The 17,072-nt window shown below is 39.9% G+C and overlaps 1 protein-coding gene across 1 annotated transcript; it reads right to left on the reverse strand.

The window, feature by feature from the left end:
• Positions 1 to 399: 399 nt before the first annotated feature.
• LOC103714950 (cytochrome P450 93G1-like) lies at positions 400 to 4,043 on the reverse strand. The gene is made up of 2 exons (XM_089928844.1): positions 3,030 to 4,043; positions 400 to 1,327 (listed from the first exon to the last, which is right to left on the reverse strand). The coding sequence occupies exons 1-2, from the start codon at positions 4,038 to 4,040 to the stop codon at positions 689 to 691; spliced, it is 1,650 nt and encodes a 549-aa protein (XP_089784970.1). The 5' UTR covers positions 4,041 to 4,043; the 3' UTR covers positions 400 to 688.
• Positions 4,044 to 17,072: the final 13,029 nt, after the last annotated feature.

A 17,072-nucleotide genomic window follows, 5' to 3' on the forward strand; every position in this document is an offset into this window, starting at 1 on the left:
CAAACCTGCCCCTTGCTTTTCCATTATGCTTTCGGTATTTTGGATTCCAGGGCGACCCTAAGGGATGGAACTTCCAATTCAACACTTTCTCTCCCTATCTGAGTACCTTGTTGGCCTTCTGAGCTCGATTTTTGGATCCAGGTGTCTTCATACCAAAAATAGGACGTTCCATTTTGCCTCCATCACTATGGATAATTAATTACGCGCTCATAGTCCAACAATAACTTTCCTTTAACACAAGGGAATTGGTTTGCCGATACATTGAAAATTCGGACAATCAAAGACAGATTCGGAACGCAGGCTTGAGATGTCCTCGTTTGGCGGCATTCCCCTATGGTGGGACCGAGCGATTAAAGATGCACCAGTAGGATTTTCATATCACTGGAACTCTCGACGTGGTTTTGTTATTTAATTTATTTATTTTTAATTTTATTGATATATGAAAAGAGAGATGAAGAGCATCCAGGAACAAAGCGACAGAGGACGTAATTGATTGCTTCCCAGCAAACACCACACAAACAGACAACGAAACGAGAGAAGACAAGCAAACAAGTAGCGCCCTGCAGGACGTAATTACGTAGTTAGTCCCCATCGGGGATCACCTGGACCGCGGAAATCCAGGCTTTCGTACATGCGTTATCTCCCTCATAGCAAGGACGATAAAAAGGCTTTGGCTCCTTGCTCATTATTACGCCAGCGCTGGAAATGGGTCCAAGCGGGCCACCGGCACAAGGAGCAGTGGGTGCTGCCGTGCGGCCACCATGCCCTCCTTCTCCTCCATGTCCACCCTCCCCTCCCCCACTGCCTCGCCTCCGACCACCTCCCACTCGAAGCTCTGCACCATCGCAGCCACCGTCACGCTCACCACCTGCATAGCCAGCACCATCCCGGGGCACCCCCTCCTCCCGCTCCCGAACGGTAATATTTGGAAGTGCTGCCCCCTGACATCGACCGCCGCCGCGTCCGACATGAACCTCTCCGGCCGGAACTTCAGCGGGTCCTCCCAGTAGCTGGGGTCCCTCCCGATGGCCCACAGGTTAACCATGAGGACGGTGTCGGCCGGGATGTCGTAGCCGCCGACGCGGATGTCTTTGGTGGTTTGCCTGTGGGCTATGGGCGCCGCCGGGTGGAGCCTCATGGTTTCTTTCATGACTGCCTGGAGGTAGGGCAGGTTCGGGAGGTCGGTCTCCTCGACCAACCGGTCCTTCCCGACGACCCGGTCGATCTCTTCTCTCACCTTCTCCAGAGCTTTGGGATGGTTGATCAGCTCGGCCAGTCCCCATTCGATGGTAGCAGCAGACGAGTCGGAGCCGGCGGTGAAGATATCCTGCATAGGATCGCGCATAAGCGCTCGATTGTTGCCGTCACAGAAATTTAAATTGGTATTTATAACGTTTATTATCATATTATTATTGGAAGATAATTTTAAATTATAGTAGAAATATATTATTATATTTTATATTTATAAAATAAAAATATTTAATATATTACTCCCATTTATCTTATTTTTTTAATCAAAATAATTATTAATATTAAAAAATCTATTATAAGTATAAAAAAATATTAATTATATAATGAAAAATAACATATTTTTATAAGATTAATAATTTATAGGACTAATAAATATATTTTTTAGAATATATTAATAATTAATATATTAATAAATATATTAATATTTAATTATAATATATTTTATATGATTAATAAATATATGATAAGAGCTACTAAAAATAGATATGTGGCAAAATTATGGAACAATTATAAGAATTAGCATATTTACTTACATTTTTTATTCATGAGAATTAAAAATATATAAAAAATCTATCTAAGATATATCAGGAGTATTTGTGATATTGTGTGGTCGATGATATTGGATCTCCGTACCATACCAAATAAGTTACTCATGAATATCTGAAAATTTTTAATTACTAGACCATGGCCTACCAAATATATTGATCTTAGATCATTGGAGATCAAATCACCCCAGTATTTAGAACATCGAAAATTTTAGATCACCATGGTGATCCCGTTGGGGTTACCAAACGCTCCTAAAAAGCATCAGAAGTAAAAGATCAAGTGAAAGTATGGTACATAAAGCATCAACTTTATCGGCGAGAACTTCAATGCAAAAGTAGGTAAGGAATACCTAAAGGCCGGTCAAACAATTTATGTGAAGTCGTATTCTGTTTAGTTAATTAATCCAAGAGAAACCAGAACAAAAATAATAAGATAACACAGATCTGTGCGAACACCCATAGAAGTAAGCAGATTAGATTAGTAAACAAAGAAGACTTCTGCGGGGTAGCTTGCGCCGATCACGTTATCTTATTATTTTTGTACAGGTTTCTCTTAGATTTAACTAAACAGACTAGACTAGCAAACAAAACAAATTCTTTGATTTTTACGAAAAAAATAACAAATTGTTTGACTGGCCTTTGGACCAGCCAAACACACTAGTCGAGTCTCGATTTACTTAAAACTAAGAGAATACTTGTAGAAGAGGAGATATCGTGAAATATCCACGCAACCTACCTCATAAAAATCTATGATGGTCCTCACAAACCTAATGCAATACAGTTGGTGTGAAGAGAGTGATTTGTGCCATGGGGCACGGCTCAAGTGGCGCGGTTTGAACATGATTTAATGCTGCCATTAAGATTAATAGCTTTTGGATGAATTGGTAAAAAATTACATTTACTATGAATCTAACCCCATTTACTAAGATTGATCCGGAATATTTATTTTGTACTTTAAGATTTACTATTCTAGCCATATATATAAATAATAGAAGGAAGAAATTATGCTTGGATGCTTTCTTAACATATCCAAATAAAATATTTACTGTACTTGTTTTTGATACAACAGCTATTTAAAATATTCTAGTACTTGCCGGTAGCGAATTGTGATAAATAACTTCTATGTTCAGAAAATAGAAGGAAAAAAGGCATTTTTCGTATACATGGGCTGCAAATATTATACGGTAATAAAAATACGGGACAACAAAACGCCAGACATGCATACATACATACCAAGATGAAACCTTTGATGTTCTCTCTGCTGAGCTTCATCTCCGCGCCGTCGTCCTCGGCCACATCAAGCAAGATGTCGAGCAAGTCCTTCACCTCGTCCTCTCCCCCACATCCCATCTCCTTCCTCCTCCTCCTCTTTTCCTCCTTCCCCCTTATGATCCTCTCCATCAACGCGTCGAACCTCCGGTGCACCTCCCTCACCCTCTTCCCCAGCCCCTGGAGGTCCAGGTTCTTGCAGAAGCCGATGTAGTCGGCAATGTTGAAGGCCCCGACGAGCTCCGCCACCTGCTTCACCAGCTCCCGAGCCTCCTCGGTCTCCCCTCCGGCCCCCGACGACGTCGTGCTGGCCGCCATCCTCGTGACTTCATTGTTCGTCATCTTGATTATTTCCGAGCTCATGTCGACGGGCTCACGACGTGCCGACTTGTCGAGAACGGCGCGCAGGAGGTCGAGGAGCTCGACGCGGCGGACGGGGCGGAGAAGGTCGACGGTCCGGGGCCCGAGGAGCTCGGACATGCAGAGGCGCTTGACGAAGCGCCAGTAGGGACCGTAGGGGGCGAAGGCGAAGCCGGCGGCGTCGTAGGCGAAGTGGCGGGCGGCGGCGGTCTGGGGGCGGTTGGAGATGGCGGTGTCGTGGGTCTTGAAGAGCTCGCGGGCGAGGTCCGGGGAGGAGGCGATGACGCACAGGGCGGAGCCGAGGCGGAGGGTGAAGATAGGGCCGTGGCGGGTGGCGAGGCGGTAGAGGGTCTGGTGGACGGGGGGCCGGAGGAGGTGCAGGTGGCCGATAACAGGTAGGGACAGGGGTCCCGGAGGAAGGCGGCGGCGGCCGGACCGGGCCTTGGAGAGGGTGGCAAGGAAAAGGACTGAGGCGAGGGATATGGCAAGGAGGAGGAAGAAGGCCGGGGAGCCGAAGCCTCCTTGCTCCATGACTCGACAGACCAACAGAGTGAGAGGAAAGTAGGTAATGACTAATGAGCAATACACACTAATGCAAGGACGGCAATATAGCATCACGAGGCCACCAGTTGATGTCAATGATGAATGAGTGGACGGCCCACCAAACCCCACATATGTGCCGTCGATGCTTATTAAAAAATTCACCAGGCCCCTTCGGAGGCTGTGTACCTTCGCAGAAAGAAATAAATAAATAAATAAATAAATCCGGCTCTAAGTCCAAAGTCTAGTCCGTGATCAGCTCCCTATATATATACTGGCTTGTCTCTAACTCTATGGCCGGCTCATATGGCTCCTTTTTTTTTTTTTACATATAAAGATAAATTTTATTCATGTAAAAAACAAATAAATAATAAAATTTTTGAGATGGATATTTTGTTGATTCTTTACATAAGAAAAAAAAATTTATCCCAGCCGAGCGCTTGAATGCTTCTCCCAAGTGACGCGCCACCAAGAAAGGAGATGAGGGTAGAAAACAAATGGGGTATATCGATCCCACGCGCCGCTTTTGTAGTGCCGAGAGATAAGATGGCACTCCCAATTGATATGGTATGTGAGCCATTCAACTCTTTACTTTTAAAATGCGGCCTCTTGCCCCACATCTTTTTCTTTCGTGAATTCAACGTTTTAGCCGGTCCATTCTGCATGTCCTGTAGCCTTGCACATAGCAAGAGCACAAAAACCAATATTATTATTAATTTTACAAGAAAATCAAATTTGTGTTTTCTTATAGAATGATATGTATGTAGTAATCTCCTGATAGCTTTGATCTTTGATCTCTAAGCACCAGACGGGCAATTATCTAAATAAAATACGATACGACTCAGGTTCGCCATCTCTAAAATGTCGCTTGACAGCTCAATCAAATTTCCGAACAATCAATATAATAGATTATAGTTCAACACATCTCAACATATATAAAAAAGAATATCGTAATCGACCAATAGACAAAAAAAAAAGCGCTTGATCACGATGCACATGAAAGGAAATATTCTAACCACCCCGATTAGTAAATATGGAAAGAGCGCAACTGCTCATCTGCAAACCAAGCATTACTAATCGTGTAGATATGCATTCTTTCCTCTATAAATACCAGGCACAGAGACTTTAGGTATAAAGAGAAATCCAACTACAATACTCTCATGCTTCTATCTCTCTTTGGTCTCTTCTGTTGCCTCTTGAAACTCTGCCTAACTTAAGTATTAGAGAGTCCCCAATCCGACAACATTCCAGCAACCCTATGATCGTTTTCTGTGATTGCAGAACAGCTTCAGTGCTATGCTCTGCTCTTCCAATTCAACCAGTTAGCTCGTTCGCTCGTCAGGTTGGATTTTGAGCGGTAACAAAATATATATTAGATATTAAAATTTAGAAGAAAAAAAATAGAAACACCTCTCTAATTTTGGGCCTTTTACAATTAGACACTGAAGTTTAAAAAGTGTCAATTAGCTATCAAAACTTCAAATCCGTTGCAATATGACCCAACTGTCTATCTCTGATATAAAATATTATCACATAATGGTCATCTGATAACTAAACTTTCATAAAATTTTTGAAATACCCTTCTCACTAACTTAGCAAGGGGCTCTTGTTTTGGCGCAAATTTAAGGGCAGAGGAAGGAATCACTAACTCACTGGTTGCTTTGAGATATATGTAGATGGGTTGGATTACCCACTAGTTGCTTTAAGATCTGTGTGGTAGATGATATGCAGGTAGCAGGGGAGGAATTCATGAGCTGAAGGCTGTGGAGGAGATCGAGAGCGAGAATGGCCAAGCGAGGTCGTGCTTGAAGTTGAGGTGGGTAAGGGGCGAAGAGGTCGCGACAATGGATGATCCAGGCATGAAGGAGGACTATAGTTGATAGGACGAGGTGAGGCTGAAGAAAGCATGGTCGTTGGTGGTTGTGGATGGGAGGAGGCGGATGAAGCAAGCAACGATGGAGACAAGGGAACAAACGATGGTGGAGACAAGGGGAATGCCGGTGGGAGAGGAAGGCAAAGAGAAGCGGGAAAGGGAGGGTAGAGAAGGTCAAGGGAGTTGGGGGCAACAGGGTGAGGGAGTAGGAGGCCTCCCACGAAGGTCCCACCATATAGATATGCTCCTTGTCACTGCCCTCTAGGAGGAGGGAGATCGAGGTAGTAACTTGTGGTCTAGGTCAGAGAGTGAGATGTCGCCATTGTGGTCTTTATGATGGTGGTGGCTCCTACGAGAATGGCGAGGAAGGATTCGATCAAGCAGGTGGCAAAGGTCGTAGGGTTCGATGAGGAGGGAGACGGTCGCGACGCAAGGGATGAGGGTTTCTCACGACTTCATGAATGCCACCATTGCGTCATCGTTGAATAGTAGTGTGTGCCACCCCTCCACCGCCACATCCATCATTGATGAACAAGCGTCGATGGGCAAAGGCAAGCAAAAGGGATCACCCATTGGTTGCTTTGAGATTTGTGTTATCCTCATTTTGAGATATGTGCTGGTGGAATAATGGAGAGCGAAGCGCTTTAAGATCTATATGATAGGTAATCCAATGGTGATTTTGCGAAAAGAGAAATGAATCTTCTTTTGCATAAGCCATGATACGGCCTATTTAAATTAAGAATATTTTTATCTTTTTTTCACTCTATTATTTGCATTAGGATCTGGATAAATGGTTGGACTGTATTGCAAGAAAAATTAAGTTTCGATGGCTAATTAAAACTTATTAAACATTTGGAGTCTAAGTGTAATTTGCCCAAACTCGAATAGATGTTTCTGTAGTTTTTTCTAAAATATTTATAAAACTTTAAGTAAATATATATTACATAAGTTTAGTTTATATATTATCCTTTGATACTTAGATCTAGTTGAGTCCTAAATTGAAGAGGAAAGTAAGAAAGGAGGTCAAAAATGGTGAGTTTAATATTTTTTTATGGATTGGTGAAGAAGCCGCATTAGGATATGGTGCTCGCTATTGGTGTGGTGGATGAGAAGAAGAAGGGTCTGCGACCATCAAGATCCTAATTAGGTCATTCTTCGAAGCGCTCTTTCCTAATTCTTTTCTCCGGAATGCTAGTGCAGGCGATCGAAAGGGCCAGACGTCCAAGAAAGTGGCAATCTTGTGCTAACTGGTGAAAAAAGAAGGGAAGAATAGATAGTGTCTCAATTATTTGTATTTTTCTTTTTTCTTTTATACTGAGATGGCCAGCTTATCTACGTAACAAGTTGTTATATACTCGATCTACAGTCGAGCTGGTAGACTAGGGCTATGGTATAATATTTTCTTATTTATTGTTCTGTTTAGTTTGAGTCTTATGGCTTCACATTTTAGAAGTCTTTTTTTTTGTGCTAAAGCAGGTATTTCATATAGTACGTGTATGAATACATTAAATAAAGTTAGAAAACACAAGATCACGGAGTGCCCAGGGCAACTCCCCCTCCTCGGTCCATATGGTACTCTCGAAATGATTGGTTACATAGGCAGTCACCCAATCTGCAGTCTCATTAGCCTCTCTAAGGCCCTGTTTGGGGGAGCTGTTGGCAGTAGAGCTGTTAAAAGTAGAGCTGTTGGAATTAGAGCTGTCTGAAGTAGAGCTGTTATAAAAAGCTGTTTGTTGTTTTTTTTTTTTTTTTGGTCAAAACGGTATTTCATTCATATACCTCTAACGTGGATACATCCAGACATATCAAAGAAAAGAAGACAAAATAAAGCATGTGGAACACCCTCTAATCCAGACCAAAGGGCCTCCCCAGTATGCCGGGCAACATAGGAGGCGACCCAGTCTGCTGCACTGTTCGCCTCTCGGTAGGCATGGGCGATCTGACATGAAATCAGTTCTCGAACCAGACTGCGTATATCCCGTATCAGCGGGTGACCATCCCCATACATGTCCACACCTCGTATCCAGTCAATCACTGTCGAGCAATCACCCTCAAGAACAAGTCTGTCGGCCCCAAGGACCCGTCTCGCGACCAGAAGTCCCTCCCAAGCAGCCTGCACCTTTGCTCCCACCACCGAACAGCCAAAGATACTCCGTCCTCCAGCCGCAATGAGTGTGCCACGATGGTCCCTGATCACGAAACCCACACCCCCTGATGCACCATCCTCCGCCATACCACCATCGAAATTCACCTTAAGATAGCCAGGGGGTGGGGGTACCCAAGAAAAGACACGAAACCTGGACGCTGAAACAGCAGAGCAGGTACCCCAGATGTCCCTAGACCTCCCAAGTGGAGCCGATGTGGCCAACATAGATGTCTCCGCTGCCTGCCTCAGTGCTCTCTCCATCACAACCCGTGGGGGTAACCGCCCTCCCTCGAAGAGACGGTCGTTCCTAGCCAGCCATATATGATAGGCTAGGTACGCCACTATGGACCCTGTCTCGGCAACCCCCGGCCTCCGAGTAGCCTCACGCAAGTACCGCAGCAGATCCTCCACCGACTCCCACAAGGGAGGAAGTAGCGCCGAGGCTAATCTCCAACACTGCACTGCTATCGGGCATCGAAGCAGCACATGGCCAATAGTCTCCTCAGCATCCAGGCACATCTCACATAGGGATCCCATCCTCATCCCCCGTCTGGCCAACACACTCCTAGTTGGAAGGCAGCCCCAGGCCACCTTCCATAGAAAAAGCGCCACCCGGGGGTGCACCCTCATCCTCCATATCCATCTGCCATCAATCCGCCTCTCCGGCTCCCTACTGGTCCACTCATGGATATCCCTGGCACGCACCCTCGTCCGGCCTGTCGGAAACCATACCAATCTGTCAGGCTCCGCCCGGAGCGGGATCGGTAAAGCCAAAATCCTCTCCGCCAAGTGCTCCCCAAAAGCCTCCCGAACAAACACCTCATCCCATCTCCCCTCCCCTGGGACCAGTAAGTCACTAACCCGCCGTCCCATCAGCCTACCCGTATCCACCATGGCCGGCAGTCTGCTAATCGGTAACTCGGTCACCCAGCTATCCTCAAGAACATCCACCGACATGCCATCCCCGATAGCCCACCGGATCGCCGGAAGCACTAATGAAGCCCTAGCACTGATCTCCCTCCAGATGGGGGAATGGATCCGCCCCGCCCTAACACCAACCGTCAGTGCACCGTACTTAGCCCTCATCAGGGAGGACCATATACTCTCGGGCTCCAGTATGAGACTAGCTGCCAACCGCATAACCGAATCCTCCCGTCGTGCCACCAAGGACGGCACTCCCAAACCACCATGTCTGACCGGCTGACAGACCACCTCCCAAGCCACTAGATGTGCTCTGCCTCTGTCATCACGCCTCCCCCAAATGAAGTCTCTGATAAGTCGCTCAACTGATCTCAACGAAGAAACGGGGAGGACAGCGTGAGGGTAACTACATTCGTAAAGTGCTGTGGTACTTTATTTTGTGTTTGGTAAGCAAACTGAGAAAGTACTTTGTATGACAAAATTACCATAAAGGACATTACATAGTATTATACAACAGAACATAATAAAACATAACATAAATTAATACATAAATATACGATATAGTATAATATTATTGTAATATAAAATAATATTATGTTAATATAGCATACTAGTAATATAATTATTAGAGTAAATTAATATTTGGTAATATAACATAATATTAAATTATTTAACATAACATATTAAGGTATTATGATATAATATAATATATATTATATTTATAGTATAATACAATAATAAAAGTATAAAATAGTATAATTATTAGTATAAATTAATTTCTCATAATATAACATAATATTAAATTATTTAAAATAACATATTAATGTATTATAATGTAATGTAATATAATACAATATTTATAGTATAATACAATAATAAAGGTATAAAATATTATAATTATTATTATAAATTAATTTTCCATAATATAACATAATATTAAATTATTTAAAATAACATATTAATGTATTATAATGTAATGAGGCCTCCCTTAATAATGGAAGCAAGAAATTCATCCTACTTTTTGTTCTCACTTCTTACCTATTCACTTCTACTTGAACCGTTCAACGAGCGTTGTCACGATCCAAAGGAAGATCTCCTGGCTCAGAAAAGAACGTATTACCAAACCACGCCCCTATTGCCACGGCTGTAGATATAGGTCTTTTGAGAATACGCCTCAACGACCAATGGTTAACGGTGGCTCTGATGGGTGGTTTCGCTAGAATAGGTAATAATGATATCACCATTTTAGGAAATGATGCGGAGATGAGTACTGACATTGATCCGCAAGAAGCTCAGCAAGCTCTTGAAATAGCTGAAGCTAACTTGAGTAGAGCTGAGGGTAAGAGACAAGCAATTGAAGCGAATCTAGCTCTCAGACGAGCTAGGACACGAGTAGAGGCTGTAAATGCTATTTCCTCCTAGTCAAGTCAATACATCAAAATAATCAAAAGAAGTTCTTTAGAACTGTATTATTATACACCACATTTTTATTCTGCCAATTGAACACAATCAAGTCTAATCTGATATAACGAAAAAAAAAGAAAATGGGTAGAAAGACTTATTAGATATCACTCAATTGACTTCGGTATCTAATAAGTTCTACCTACTATTGGATTTGAACCAATGACTCCCGCCGTATGAAAGCAATACTCTAACCACTGAGTTAAGTAGGTTATTTATAACCAAAAAAGGACCCATCACTTATAGGATTATAAGTGGAATATTATTTCTAAGCAATACCAATCTGTTAACAGTAGACGGATCAGAGAGTTATCATGTGGAATTATTATGGAATATCCATCTTGACAAGAAATTATCCATATGTTAATATATCTATGACAAGGGCTATAGCTCAGTTAGGTAGAGCACCTCGTTTACACGTGCGCCAATGCTTTTCAAGGGAGCCCATTATGCAATGCAATAAACATAATTGATCTTATTGACAAATCGATGTCTTACTCCATAGATTCGAGGGAACAAGAGAACAATAGCCTGACAAATATTGGGTGCGGTCCGATTCAGGTGCGAATTCAGGTGCCAAATCAAATAGAACCCGCCATTGATTTGATAGTTGATAAGGTAAATACCCAGTCCATTCAATGCTAGGCATAATGAGTATAAGGGCCTCAAAATAACCTTTTTTCGTCCTATGAACTTTAAGGTGTATGAAGTCTCATATTCGACTCTTGCAGCGTAGCGATAGAGACTCCATCTAACTTAGTTAGATCTAGGCCGAAGGCAGACCTAAGTCAAGGTAACCCTTCTTTGAAACACTTTGGTATTGCTCCTAGATCAGAATACAAATGATGAATCAGAGCACATGGAGCCATCTCATTATTTTCCTGTAAAGAAAAATATGGTGGACTAACTGATCTTTACATCAGTTTATGAAAGAGCCCAATGCAACAAAATGCATGTTGGGTCTTTGAAACAGTTCGAATCATTTCGATAATAATCAGTTTGATCTGTTTTACCGAGAAGGTCTACGGTTCGAGTCCGTATAGCCCTAATACATTCTATTTTAGTTTAGTATAGTTTTCATTTCCTCATTAGTACTTGTTTATAGACTGGCCGGTTGGTTGGTCCAAAAGTATTACCACATGTTCATGTAAATACATAGGAACAGGAAAATAAAAACAATAAATAAAAAACAATAATTCATTCCAATAGATCTAATCAGTATTTGTAAAATCTCGGATAAAATACTAATCTTCCTTCATTAATCTTCGTGGATGGATTACATATGACCTTTTTCCTCTTTTCCTGTCCATGATTAAAGAGTTAGTGATACATTTTTGCGCTGGTATATCGAATCCGGTCAATTTATGAAGTGAGAATCATGACATGATTCTGTCTAAAAACTTCAACAGTCACATAGATCTAGGACCTATTCTTTTCTTGTATTTGTTTTGTGGAGTCGCCTGACTAATCGCTTTTTGGCAGAACAACAACCCCAATTGATTGATTCAGAGATAATGCAGAGATAATGAATTGGTCCTAAATGTATCAATTTCCTTCTTCTATATTCTATGAGTTGAGTTGGTTTTGGGATTTGGTCTGTCAAATCATTCGATAATGTCTAATTCTTTCTATTAGAAGTATTTTTCTTATGTAGATTAGATAATTTAGGATTCCGTCTATTATACCACTCTGTGGTATGTTTCATTGTGTAATGTAGGTTTGCTGTAAAACAAACCTTTTTCTTGTAGTGAAATCCAACCCATCGGGTGGTCTTACTATTACTAAGTGTTATTGCCGTAACAAAACAAACAAGTATTTTGGTTCATTCCAAATCGCGATCTTTCTTTAGTACTCGAGATTGGTCTGAAATGGAATGACTCTTTTTTCATTCTAATTCTAATGAAATAACTCGATTCTTTTTATTTTATTTCTGAGAGGGTCAGTCGGTATAGTACAAGAAAAAAGTTTCGAATTTTTTTGTATAGAAAGATATGAGTTGTTATATGTAAACTCGCAACTCAACGGATTGAATCAAATCAATTAAGGAAAATAGAAATGAAATCCAGGATAAGGAAAGGGGAAAAAGTATAATGGTTCGGTGCTTTAGATTATGTTTATGTAATGTATTCGTATCAAATCAATAGAAGCAATGATCCTATACACAGATATTAATGAAAAAAAAAATACTTCAATTCGAAAAGAATATGCTAGAAATCCCTAGATATTTTACCCCATATGACTACTGAAATTTTTTCAGTTTTGGAATTTTTTTTTATACGTTTTTATTTTCTATATGTTTTTATTTTCTTTTATTTTCATTATCTCATTATATATATATGTAATGAAACATAGGATTAATTCGCATTATTAATTTAGTAGTGTAGTATTATCAATTAGTATTAGAATATGTACTAGTATAATATTTAATTAATATTTTAGTTTAGTAATTAGTAATTAATTACTATTTAATTATTTGACTTGTTAATTACTTGACTTTTTACTTTTTTATTTTTATTTTATAGAGTATAGAGATAAAGTATAGAGAAACCGAGACAAAGCGATAGAATTTAGTTTGTGTAAGAGAACCCTATGTCTACACCATATCGAAATAGAATCGAAATAAAAAAAAAATGTAAGTGGAATTCCGTTAAATGAATCTTTAAACAAGACATGCCCCACAGCAAACAAACTCTAAACTATGCGGTTTGATTTGACCAAAATCAATTCTTGTTTCGCCTAATAAGTTCTGGATGAATTGACAATTCCAATTCGAATCGAATAATTCAGCATATTCCACATATATTTATATTCCACTATAATAATTAATAGGAGTACATTTATGTTTCTGCTTCACGAATATGATATTTTCTGGGCATTTCTGATAATATCAAGCGTTATTCCTATCTTGACATTTGTAATTTCCGGAGTTTTAGCACCGGTTAGTGAAGGACCGGAGAAGCTTTCGAGTTATGAATCGGGTATAGAACCCATGGGGGATGCTTGGTTACAATTCCGAATCCGCTATTACATGTTTGCTCTAGTTTTTGTTGTTTTTGATGTTGAAACGGTCTTTCTTTATCCATGGGCAATGAGTTTCGATGTATTGGGTGTATCTGTATTTATCGAAGCTTTCATTTTCGTGCTTATCCCAATTGTTGGTTCAGTTTATGCATGGCGAAAAGGAGCATTGGAATGGTCTTAACTGAATATTCAGACAATCAAAATAAAAAGGAAGGAAAAGATTACATTGAGACAGTTATGAATTTGATTGAGTTTCCATTACTTGACCAAACAACCAGAGGAGGTTTATAGTATAATATTATATAATATAATATAATATTTATAGTATATAATAAAGGTATAAAATATTATAATTATTAGTATAAATTAATTTTTCATAATATAACATAATATTAAATTATTTAACATAACATATTAATGTATTATGATATAATATAATATTATATTATATTTATAGTATAATACAAAAATAAAGGTATAAAATATTATAATTATTAGTATAAATTAATTTTTCATAATATAACATAATATTAAATTATTTAACATAACATATTAATGTATTATGATATAATATAATATGATATTATATTTATAGTATAATATAAAAATAAATGTATAAAATATTATAATTATTAGTATAAAATAATTTTTCATAATAATTTCCCATAATTTCTCATAAAATAATTTCTCGCGGTCTAGGGGCTCTTCTTCGTGGTCCACGCTCGAGGAGGACCTCAGAATGGGCCGCGAGGTTGATGATAAAAAAAAAACAATAGATTGATTTTGGAAGGTATGAAAAAGGATTAAAAATTTTTTCTTCTAAAATGTGGTTCAAGAAATGCATACAAAAATTGAAAAGAAAAATACCTTTTCTTACGGAAGGGAGTCTGACGGCTAGGGTTCTTGGCTCCGGCAGATTTTTAGGTTTATAAAGGGACAAACTATGTAATTATGTTATTTTAATATGGGCATTTTTGTCAAAAATACAGCTTTTCGAAAAAGCTGAAACAGCTTCCTCCCAAAAGCTCCAAATTGGAGCTTCCTCCCAAAAGCTGTTTTCAGCTTCCCGCAAAAGCTGAAATAGCTTTTTGAAAAATTTATCAAACACAGTTTTCATCTAAAAGTACTTTTGGAGGGCCAGAAAGTGCTTTCTGGCCCTCCAAAAGCTCCCCCAAACAGGGCCTAACTACATGCCTGACTTGAAAGACTTAGAAATCCTATTTATAGCACCGTGGACTCTGCTATTTCGGTTAAATACGTGTTCGGTCACATGCTTTCTGTCCCTATTTAATCCAAAATAAAGACACTCCATTTTCAAATATATTAAACAACATCTTATGATACAACAAAAAAAAAAAGAATTAAGAGTGAAACTGATCCAGAATAGCTACGTCTTCTCCTTCCAGCGCCTCTACTAGGAAACGACACTGCATCGAATTTCAAGTCCAACCTCCATATGGATCTTTTGGAGAGTGGAAAAATAGAGACGTGAATGGCAAGAAAAATATCCTACCAACCCAGTCCCCTTGAAATGTGAAACTAGATTGAAGTTACTCAACCGGATCAGCGTGAAAGGAGCCCTTGCCACTGGGACCGAAGCGTGGTTTAAGCATTTGCCACGAATCCGTCCTTTTCTGGAGTGCCATCGAGGAACGTTGCCCACTCAGCCACCACCGGTCCCAATGCCACCAACCCCGAGCTCTACCTCTGCCACATCAAACCAACACGCTAAATTTTTTGCACACTCTCGCTTCTTCTCTGTCTGCTGGTTCTGATGAGCAAGATGCGTAAATGGAGAAACAGCTCTCGCATAATGTTTTCAGTGGGCGATATTTGTGAAAAAAGACATCTGAAGCAGATGGTTCACAATCTCTGATGTTAAAGAAACAACCATAGACGATAGCCACATTAAAAACTAAAAAAAATCCCTAGAAATGGAACTAAGTAATTAAAGCTTACTATCAACTTTATATGGTTCAATCTACCAAAAAGCCTTGACATATTTCTAGTTTACAAAGTAAGATTAATTTTAATATCTAAGTTTGTAATTGTAACATAAGCATTATGATGGCCACAAGCAGAATGCAATTACTTCTGCCATCCTACAAATTTGAAAAGAAATATCATCCTTGACTATGGTTCCTTGCAGACCACGGGGTCATTTGCAGCCACCAGGACATGCATGGTGTGTAACAGCTCATCGAGACAACAAAAGCGGGCGGCATATTTCTTGAACGTGTTCGTTGCCCTTCCATGTACGTTTACATAGGAAGAATCTCTTAAACACGGCTGTACGTACTCTCCGTGCGAAAAGGACGTTTGATGCCCCACATACAATAAAATCGACTTTGCCAGCTCTTGGCAAGAATTAATTGAGCCCGCTGGAGAGTTACGAGGGGTCTATCACATACCAATACTTAATTATTTTGATAAGGACGAAAACCAAACCGAACATAGCTTTACTCCTTGCGGCAAAAATTATCGGTGCTATTGCTGCATCGGTGCCTAGAACAGCTAGAGACATTTGAAGCTTCTATTTAGCTTGTGCAGTATCTAGAATCATTCTGATTTCTTGAAAGCCCTTAATTTTTTCAAGATTAATTTTGATGGCAGCATCACTTGTGACAGAGATAGAGGTGGAGTGGATTTTGTGATCAGGGATCATGAGTTTGAGCTTGTTGTAGCCGAAAGATGGTACATCTTTGACGAGTCATCAGTGGTACGGAGTTGAAAGCTGCATGAGTGGGCATTATCTTTGCCGAATTGGCTCAAAAGGCGGATTGCATCTATCTTGAAGGTGATGTGGCTCTAGTGATCTATTGGATTCAGAAAAGTGTTGATAGGCACAAGCGTTTGGAAAGCTACTCGCTTTTGCGGGATATAAGTGAGATTGTGGGAGGGCTTGCAGCTTTTCGAGCTTCTCATGCTTATCAGGAGTTAGAAACTGCGGTTGACTTGGTTGTTTCTTATGCGGCGCGCCACTCATAAAAATTTTGTTGGGAGAGACTGGAGGTTGCTCCCCCACCTTTGCACCAACTACTTCTTTTTGACTCTTACGGGTGTACTCATGCGCGTACGGTATGAGTTGCCGCTATATCAAAAAAAAAAAGAAACTTTTTTTTTGGTTGAGATTGGTCTCCCATAGTCTAATGGTGTTGCGAAAAAAAGCAATCAAGATATAATTATGTCACCAATCTTTTTCTTTATTATGTAATTAAATAGGATATCACTCACCAAGCAACAATCTTTTCGACAGTCTACTTAGATAATTAACAGAAAAAAAATAATCAAGCAATCCAGAAGTAAAAGACAATACAATTTTTAACGTAGAAAATCCTTCTACGTGAAGAAAAAAACTACAGGACCTAGTCGAGCCCAAAACTTTCACTATTTAAAATAATGAAATTACAATAGACCCTCTATAGTTCAACTAGATGATGCACAAATATCAACAAAATTTAATCTTGATTTCTACAACAAGAACATTTATCACCAATAAGGTGGATTTCAATAATAAACAATAAAATAGAGAATAGATTTTACCAACTATTGATGCTTGAAATAATCAATAGAGAAGGCTTTTCAACGATCCAAACTGTTCAATCTGTAGCTCTCAATACTGGAAACAACATACTAAAATGTCAACCAAATTTGGATACAATCAACCATCCGAACATCCGACAAA

The sequence above is a fragment of the Phoenix dactylifera genome, chromosome 2, assembly GCF_051530095.1.
Source record: "Phoenix dactylifera cultivar Ajwa chromosome 2, Ajwa_hap1_PhDact_Kaust_v1.1, whole genome shotgun sequence".
Lineage (NCBI taxonomy): Eukaryota > Viridiplantae > Streptophyta > Magnoliopsida > Arecales > Arecaceae > Phoenix > Phoenix dactylifera.

Coding starts and splice junctions, on each gene's coding strand:
- LOC103714950 (XM_089928844.1), bottom strand. CDS start 4,040: ATGCTATATTGCCGTCCTTGCATTAGTGTGTATTGCTCATTAGTCATT. Junction 1,328..3,029: donor ACATCAAAGGTTTCATCTTG/GTATGTATGTAT, acceptor GATCCTATGCAG/GATATCTTCACCGCCGGCTC.